Source organism: Oncorhynchus nerka, linkage group LG24 (genome assembly GCF_034236695.1).
Source record: "Oncorhynchus nerka isolate Pitt River linkage group LG24, Oner_Uvic_2.0, whole genome shotgun sequence".
NCBI classification, from domain to species: Eukaryota; Metazoa; Chordata; class Actinopteri; order Salmoniformes; family Salmonidae; genus Oncorhynchus; species Oncorhynchus nerka.
In genome coordinates, this window is record NC_088419.1 from 40,815,811 (window position 1) to 40,824,980 (window position 9,170).

General features: G+C 44.1%; 1 protein-coding gene across 2 annotated transcripts; it reads right to left on the reverse strand.

Moving 5' to 3' along the window:
* Nucleotides 1-3,965: 3,965 nt before the first annotated feature.
* Nucleotides 3,966-8,480, reverse strand: LOC115107351 (galectin-3-like). Of its 2 annotated transcripts, none has more exons than XM_029630749.2 (6): nucleotides 8,394-8,480; nucleotides 6,808-6,818; nucleotides 5,965-6,492; nucleotides 5,716-5,804; nucleotides 5,277-5,448; nucleotides 3,966-5,130 (listed from the first exon to the last, which is right to left on the reverse strand). In XM_029630749.2, exons 2-6 carry the CDS (start codon nucleotides 6,811-6,813, stop codon nucleotides 4,972-4,974), a joined length of 954 nt encoding a protein of 317 aa, XP_029486609.1. In that variant the 5' UTR covers nucleotides 6,814-6,818; nucleotides 8,394-8,480; the 3' UTR covers nucleotides 3,966-4,971. The 2 variants fall into 2 exon arrangements, with proteins under 2 accessions (XP_029486609.1, XP_029486608.1); XM_029630748.2 differs by having other exon boundaries at nucleotides 5,965-6,540.
* Nucleotides 8,481-9,170: the final 690 nt, after the last annotated feature.

A 9,170-nucleotide genomic window follows, 5' to 3' on the forward strand; every position in this document is an offset into this window, starting at 1 on the left:
CTCCATGACAAGGACTCAACGCAGCACTCCGGGACAAGGGCACAACGCAGCACTCCGGGACAAGGGTTCAACGCAGCACTCAGGGACAAGGGCTCAACGCAGCACTCAGGGACAAGGGCTCAACGCAGCACTCAGGGAGAAGGGCTCAACGCAGCACTCAGGGAGAAGGGCTCAACGCAGCACTCAGGGAGAAGGGCTCAACGCAGCACTCCGGGACAAGGGCACAACGCAGCACTCAGGGAGAAGGGCTCAACGCAGCACTCAGGGAGAAGGGCACAACGCAGCACTCAGGGAGAAGGGCACAATGCAGCACTCCAGGACAAGGGCTCAACGCAGCACTCAGGGAGAAGGGCACAACACAGCACTCAGTGAGAAGGGCTCAACGCAGCACTCCATGACAAGGACTCAACGCAGCACTCCGGGACAAGGGCACAACGCAGCACTCCGGGACAAGGGTTCAACGCAGCACTCAGGGACAAGGGCTCAACGCAGCACTCAGGGACAAGGGCTCAACGCAGCACTCAGGGACAAGGGCTCAACGCAGCACTCCGGGACAAGGGCTCAACGCAGCACTCCGGGACAAGGGCACAACGGCCACTGGCAGCAAAAGGCATGGATTATTTTACGGTGAAATTCGAGGCATTATCAAGTGCTTGTCAAATTGTGAATGAGAGACTAATGAAGTGTGTTCAGCCTGCGCAAAAAAAACTAAGCAGAGCTCATGCCTTTTAGGTGACTATTTTCAAATCATCATTAGAGTCTCATCGTGCAGCCTTACAATGTATTAAACATCAAAACATAGCACAGCGTTTGTAGAACAACTAAAGTTACATTAATAACTCTAAATTAAGCATACAGGACTACCTATTTCTTTCTTAACCGCTTTATCACAGAATAGAATGTGCGCATTCCCTCAAATTGTTTGGAGAAAATATTTATATTTTATTCAGCTTTGTTCAGTTGTATTCTTCATTCTATGAAATAATTTAAAATAATGCCACAGAATTCGACCCAAATATTTAGTGCCCGCCACAGCCCTCTGTAACGCTAATATTTCTTTATCTAATCCAGTCTTCTCCCTAATTCCTGTAGATCATTATGGTGGAGAGAGGAGATTCATGGTCAAACTAACTCACAGCTAAATTAACGGTGTCCGCGGTAACAACAGCAAAACAACAAATCCCTACTTCTGTTCGCTATCTGGGATGTATCCTTGATGGAAGCTGCTTGGGAGGTGTGAGCATGGCCAATAAGGTGCTAGGGAAGGTTAATGCCAGGACTAAGTTATTGGCTAGAAAGTCCAAGCTGCTTGATAAGGACTCCATGAAAGTGCTAGCTACTGCCCTCATTCAATGCCATTTTGACTACGCTAGTACTTCCTGGTTTGGGGGCTTATCTAAGTTTATGAAAGGGACGCTCCAGATAGCCCAGAATAAGCTGATCATGGTAGTATTGAAGGTGAGTCCATGTACTCACATAGACAGGAGCTTGTTTCAGGAACTAAACTGCCTGCCTGTTGAGGCTAGGGTGTCCCAGGTTAGACTAGGTTTGGTTTACAGGAGTGTTTATGGTTCTGCCTGTTGAGGCTAGGGTGTCCCAGGTTAGACTAGGTTTGGTTTACAGGAGTGTTTATGGTTCTGCCTGTTGAGGCTAGGGTGTCCCAGATTAGACTAGGTTTGGTTTACATGAGTGTTTATGGTTCTGCCTGTTGAGGCTAGGGTGTCCCAGATTAGACTAGGTTTGGTTTACAGGAGTGTTTATGGTTCTGCCTATTGAGGCTAGGGTGTCCCAGATTAGACTAGGTTTGGTTCACAGGAGTGTTTATGGTTCTGCCTGTTGAGGCTAGAGTGTCCCAGATTAGACTAGGTTTGGTTTACAGGAGTGTATATGGTTCTGCCTGTTGAGGCTAGGGTGTCCCAGATTAGACAGGTTTGGTTTACAGGAGTGTTTATGGTTCTGCCTGTTGAGGCTAGAGTGTCCCAGATTAGACTAGGTTTGGTTTACAGGAGTGTATATGGTTCTGCCTGTTGAGGCTAGGGTGTCCCAGATTAGACTAGGTTTGGTTTACAGGAGTGTATATGGTTCTGCCTGTTGAGGCTAGGGTGTCCCAGATTAGACAGGTTTGGTTTACAGGAGTGTTTATGGTTCTGCCTGTTGAGGTTAGGGTGTCCCAGATTAGACTAGGTTTGGTTTACAGGAGTGTTTATGGTTCTGCCTGTTGAGGCTAGGGTGTCCCAGATTAGACTAGGTTTGGTTTACAGGAGTGTTTATGGTTCGGCCTGTTGAGGCTAGGGTGTCCCAGATTAGACTAGGTTTGGTTTACAGGAGTGTTTATGGTTCTGCCTGTTGAGGCTAGGGTGTCCCAGATTAGACTAGGTTTGGTTTACAGGAGTGTTTATGGTTCTGCCTGTATAGGCTAGGTGGTCCCAGATTAGACTAGGTTTGGTTTACAGGAGTGTTTATGGTTCTGCCTGTATAGGCTAGGGTGTCCCAGATTAGACTAGGTTTGGTTTACAGGAGTGTTTATTGTCCTGCACCCAGATATCTAACTGATTACTTTCCCCATGTTAGGGATGCACACAATCACAGCACCAGATCAGGTGTTGCTGATGTGTGCTTATACATGTTCAGGAGTAATGCTGGGATAGGTACTTTCTTGTATACTGGAGAACTCAGAATGGAATGAGTATGCCCAGAATGGGTCTGCCCATAAAAACGACTTCCTCTCTGGGCAGCTTTAAAAACAAAGTTAAAATATGTTTGATGTCTTCTGTGCCCATATGAATAACCCCTATGATGTAACTGCAATGATGAGATAGGTGTTCCTCTTCTTTGTTTTTATGTTTTATTATCAAGTGCCCAACCCTAACTGGAAGTGCCAGTGTGGCACTTCCGCATCTGCGGTGAAAGGTGGCGGCACTAGAGCGATGTTTGTCAGACCATGAGACATCCCGAAAATAGATATTCTCATGAAAACGTCCGTAGCATCCAAACATGACCACTCTATGGAAAGGGGAGACACTCACGAACACAATGGTGGTGACTATGACCCCCATAAGTGTCAGGAGACTTGTTTGAAGTCAGTTCCGTCAATGTGCCAACCTCTGTTTGATAGCGTCCGAACCGTTTGGGCTACAAACTAATGGGACCCCAATGTGGAAAGGGGATATTCTCACGAACACAATGTTTTCTGTTTTGCTCTACATCCCCCACAAGTTTCACGGGACTTGTCTGAAGGTAACTGGTACTGTTTTTTTTTAAACGAATGGAAGTACGAAGGTAGTTTTGCACTTACCCAAAAAAGGGGTTAAATATGTGTAAAAAAAAATATATATATATATATTTCCATAGTTTAAAAAAAAATATCTCTTTGATTTAGGAAAGACACTTCAAACCTTGTTTCTTATGATAATTTTTTTGACGTGTATGAATATGTGCCATTGGCCATATACCATGTCCCTTCAGGCCTTATTTCTTAAGTTTTTCTATGAAAAATAGTAAATGGTATGAGATGGTAATTATACATTTTATAGGATCAAATGCTAAAGCAGGAAGGTGTGAAAAATGGCATTTGATAGTGTTTGGAATTGCTAACATGCTCCATGCTGTACATTGTATTGCTGATTTAAAGTGTTTATAATACAGCATTAATTCAATCAAATCAAGTACATCAAAGTACTCAGAACCAAGCAGGTAGTTATGGTATTACAATCCAAGCATAGATAGTAAGGCCTATTGTATACTGTCTGCAATACTATGCTTGGCTGACAAGCCCTCCTAAAGTATGATCGGGCCTCTCTGCAAAAGCAACATCTAGTAATATTGAAAATAATTTCAGATATGAAACAGAGAAGAGATGTTCAAAGTGAAAAAGTCACTGAAGTACCGTACAGTGTACAAAATAAGTGTCCTTTTTTATGTATGGCCATATATTTAAAAAAAAATTGACAACATTGTTCCAGAAATGGAGAAAAACTATATTGCCAGCTGTATTTTATTGGGAAAATATTCAGTGTACACAGGTCTCAGAACTCTGTGGCCTTTTTCAAAACAGTAAATGCATTTTGAAAATGTAGTTGCCTTCTCAAAACATCAAATAAATCAAAAGAACATAACTGCCTGCATAAAGAGTAATAAAAACTATACATGCATATCTCTAGAGTCAAGCTGACTAGAGGTATGCCTTGAAAAATATTCTTTGCGGTCACTAAACTATCAAAATTGGAAAATCAACTATCAAAAGGTTTACAAATTATGGTAAATTACTCACCTTTTATGCATATGTCACCAATCATTTTCATACACATCGAATCAAATACTTGTTCACGATCAAAAATGAAATGCGAAATATGCACGTTGTGCAGGATTCTTCCCATGTAGGCCTATTCAATACGTAGGTCGGTCTGCTCTTACACGGTAGGTTTGTAGACTTTGCATTGGCAAGCAGAAAAAGAATCCCCAACAGACATCAGGGAGAGGGAATTCAGTAGAAGAACACAACTGTTGTGAATGGACAGGCCTCAAACTACACCAAAGCAAAGCTCTGTAATGGATGCTCACAATGTTGGAGATGATGAGTTTAAAAAAGCATTTAAAAATAGACGGTCCCCATTGCTTAGCTCTTTCCTTATATTATGCATGATTTGGAACGGATAGAGCCGCTTACAATTTTGTGCGCTTATATTTACTGATTGCTGGAAACAGTTGATTTTTCTCTTGATGAAAGCAACGTGTCACAGTAAAGAACATTGCAGAAGTTTTTTTTTGTCCTAAGATCACGTATATTTGCACATGGACAGAGTTAGTGGGCATTAACACAGTACTGTGTGTGCACCACAGAATGAACACAGCTCATCATCATCATCATCATCATCATCATCATCATCATGAAACAGGTGCAAATAATTAATTGTATGTATTTAGCACATGCTGGGTGTTATATGCTGTATAGTGATGTCATGGGTGTGGGTGTCATGGTATTGTGTCTACGTTGACGTAGGTGAGGATGACATCATGGAGGATGTTGATGCGATCGATCTGGTTGAGTTCTCTGACGCGGTGTTTGAACTCAAACAGCTGAGCTCCGTTCACAGCCACCTTGAACTCCTCAAACGTAACCAGAATCTTCATCTGAAACACAGGTGGAGAAAGGGAGCAGAGGAGTTAAATAAAGTGCAAGTTAGCCGCAGACATTATCGAAAGTGGAACTCAGTTGATTTGTTAGTCAGGAGAGTACAGACGACAGGAGCACTGCCTCAGTGGAAGTTCCCACTGACCTCGAAGGACTGTCCAGCCATGAAGGGGAAGCCTCCCTGTGTGTGCCTCTCCTCCTTCCCCCAGCGCTCTCCCACCATGGTGTTCCTCACCACTGCCTGCTTGCCCCCGTCGTTGAACCGCGGGTTGAGGTGGAAGGCAATGTCATTACCTCGCACAAAGTTCACTGTGAACCTGAAGGGGATATGATCAATTAAAACAGTTTTATTCATCAGATTGATAAAAGCATGGGCCAAGACATTAGTGAGTGAAAACAAGCCACAGTCACCAGGTTGATAGGCCCACTCTTCCAGGACAGTCAACAGTACAGATTGACTTGTTCCATCAGTTGTGTTCAAATAACGTACTGGTAATGTGTACATCTAAGGGATAATTCAGGGATCTTATTAATCCTAGTAAACAACAAAGACCATAGTAGACTATGGTAGTTGATGAACTCACTGCTTAGCATTTGGTTTGACCCGGCCCATGATGGTGATCATCATCTTGTCGTAGATGCCTCTTTGTAGGTTCAGGTTGTAGGGCACGCTCTACACACCAACACAACACACTGACATTTAGGATATGGCTCTGTCTTCACACCAACACAACGTCTTTGCCAATTCCCTCCCTCCATCCATCCCTCTCTCTCTCCTTCCCTCCACTAAAGCTACACTACAGCTTCTCTAGATCCTATTTCTTGTCTCTCACCAGACGTCCAGCTGGCGTTGGAGTCCACTGTGGAGCAGGTGTAAAGCCACCTGGATTCTGACCAGGCCAACCAGACTGACCAGGGCTGAAAGGCCATCCAGACCCTGGGTTAACGCCTGGGATAAGGCCTTGGGTAACCGGCCATCTTGGGGCACTAGGCTGGCTGGGGACTTGGGAAGAAGCCGGGGCTGAAGCTGTAGGTTGAAAAGGCTGGGGTGCAGGCTGAGGTTGGGGCTGCGGCTGGGGTTGGGGAGGCTGGGGCTGGAATTGGGGAGGCTGGGGCTGGAATTGGGGAGGCTGGGGTCCAGGCCAGCATGGCTGGCAGGGATGGGATGGGGCTGGTTGGGGTGGTTGTGGTTGGGGACCAGGCCAGTTTTGGGCTGAAGCTGGGGCTGGTTGGGATGGTTGTGGCCCAGGCCAGCAGGGGGTGTTGGGTTGCCCAGGCCAGCAAGATGGGGGCTGGGTGGGCTGTGCCGACCAGGCAGGACCCCCTGTTTGGTTCTGGCTGGGCCAGATGCTGTTGCTTCCCTGGGGGGTAGAACCAGAGGACGAACAGCCACACAGAGCATCAGAGAGCTGGTGGGACAAGAAGGGTACACGGATACACAGTCAGAGACACACACACATGCAGACATGCACACGTGCACACATGCACGCTAAAACCCTCAAGGCATGCACACACAGATAGAGAGGCCTATTCAGACATGACATTCAAGAATTCAAGAAATATCTCAGAATGCTTGAATAACAACCGTTAAATACTTCAAGAACACTGAGACAGTGAGAGCTGTGTTCTCAGTCGTTAGTTGTCAGTGTAGAGGTTGGAGGAGGTGAGGTACCTACTTCCATAGTATCTGTAAGTAAAGAGAGAACAGCATCACTACCATTTTTCCTCGCCATCACAAACGGAAGCATCATTCAAATCAAATCAAAGTTTATTTGTCACTGCGCCGAATACAACAGGTGTAGACCATAACAGTGAAATGCTTACTTACAGTCTCTAACCAACAGTGCAAAAAAGGTATTAGGTGAACAATGGGTAAGTAAAGAAATAAAAACAAAAGTAAAAAGACAGTGAAAAATAACAGTAGCGAGGCTATATACAGGCACCGGTTAGTTGGGCTGATTGAGGTAGTATGTAGGTAAGGCTATAATTGAACATAATCACTAGGAACTCACCACTGTCGGATAACCAGTCATTAAGTTCCAATAAAGTATTGATATGACAAAACTCCCACTTGAGATCTGACACATTTCCCACATTTTCAATCCTGATCAATAATTGATATTAAATAGAGGGACAGCTCTTCTATATATATATATATGACCACTAGATGGCCCCAGTTACCAGTCCCTGAAGTACCAACTGACAACAAAAATGTGCAGGCGTTTTGGAAACACTCCTTAGTAAATTCAAATAGGCTTATAACCTCATTGCCTCCAGTACATTGAAGACCAAGTCCCACACTACTCATACACTGAGTATGAAGTCAATTGTAACACTTGGAGCAAATCTCATTTGGCACATGATGCACCATAAAGTCCTCAGTGAAGAATGTACATGAAACAGTGGAAATGTTGTCTGTCATTTTAAATTGAATTATTTTTTATTTCACCTTCATTTCACCAGGAAAGTCAGTGAAGAACAAATTCTTATTTACAATGACGGCCTACCCCGGCCAAACCTGGACGACGCTGGGCCAATTGTGCGCCGCCCTATGGGACTCCCAATCACGGCCGGATGTGATGCAGCCTGGATTCGAACCAGGCACTGCAGTGACGCCTCTTGTACTGAGATGCAGTGTCTTAGACTATAATCATTCTGCACCAGTCTCACAAGCCTGCTGTTATCCTACCCTCTTAGCACAGCAGATTCCACAGATAGCTACTCACCAATTACATCATAACCTGATTACCTGCCCTCAGACTAGTCTTGTATTTGCTGTGCATTGTCTTTGTCTTATAGACTATAACATGACCGCAATTATGATACGGATGCGTAGTATAAGATCGGCTCCCATCCCATAATAGGCCTCCAAACCATAACTGCAGTCCTGCCTAAATAAGTTGGTGACCTTTTCATCAGCAGCTACGTTAAGAAGCAACCATTCAGTCTTTGGCTCTGTATGTTTCTTCGTCAAGTTTAAACACCAACTTCTTGGAGGGACAAGCCCATCACAGAGGTCAGCCATCACTTCTACTGTATGTCTCGTCAAATAGGATTTCACACAGCTTGAGCTTGAATAAGTAAATCAAATGAAATAAACGTTCATTTCAAATTGCATCACACTTAATACTAAATCAAATGAAATAAGGTGAGAGCTCCCTGGTCAGATGTCACCAATGGGACAATATAGATTTTCTGGATCTCAGCCTCAAAGGGACTAACCTGGATAAATAAAATAAAAAACAGGTCAAATCTTAGTTACCTGTTATTCACTGGTCTCCTCAGATGTCACACTGTAGAACCAGGTTGTTGCTGTGTTGTTGAGGTGACAGCTAGACAGCTCTAGCAGGAATCCACCCACATATTTATGAACTCCTTTATACCTTCCCTTTTCCATTAGGCCACTCCTTCATTCCCAACTCTTCTTGGAGAAACACGCCCAGGGGGGAAAGATTCCCGGTCACAACTTTCACCTTGTCAAAACATGGTGCACAATATCAAGAGTAGATGTATGCATTTCTTTACTATGAAGTAGGCTGTCTTAACCCTGTGAAACCCCCAGGTTGTAAAAATACAACAGGTCCTAAACTCATGTCCAACACCACACAGTACATTTCCATAGACTAAGATGTATCTCTTAGTAGCATTTGTTGTGTGTCCTGTCTTCTCTAAGACGTGGCGATTTATGTGTACATTCTTCTCTTGACAAACAAACATTCCAGAGCAAGAAGCACTCTTGTAAGTGCTGCAAAAACCGATCAGCAAAAATGCTTGGGTCTCGTGAAAATCCATCAAGCGGAGGTAGGATACAAATCAAATCAAATCAAATGTATTTATATCGCCCTTCGTACATCAGCTGATATCTCAAAGTGCTGTACAGAAACCCAGCCTAAAACCCCAAACAGCAAGCAATGCAGGTGTAGAAGCACCTATAAGGCATGATTGGTGACTAGTTTTGGAAATGTGCTAAATAATGTGGTAGTGCAGTGGACTGATGCACTTTTGTCGAGCTGTCGGTTGATTAATAAATTGAAGTGGA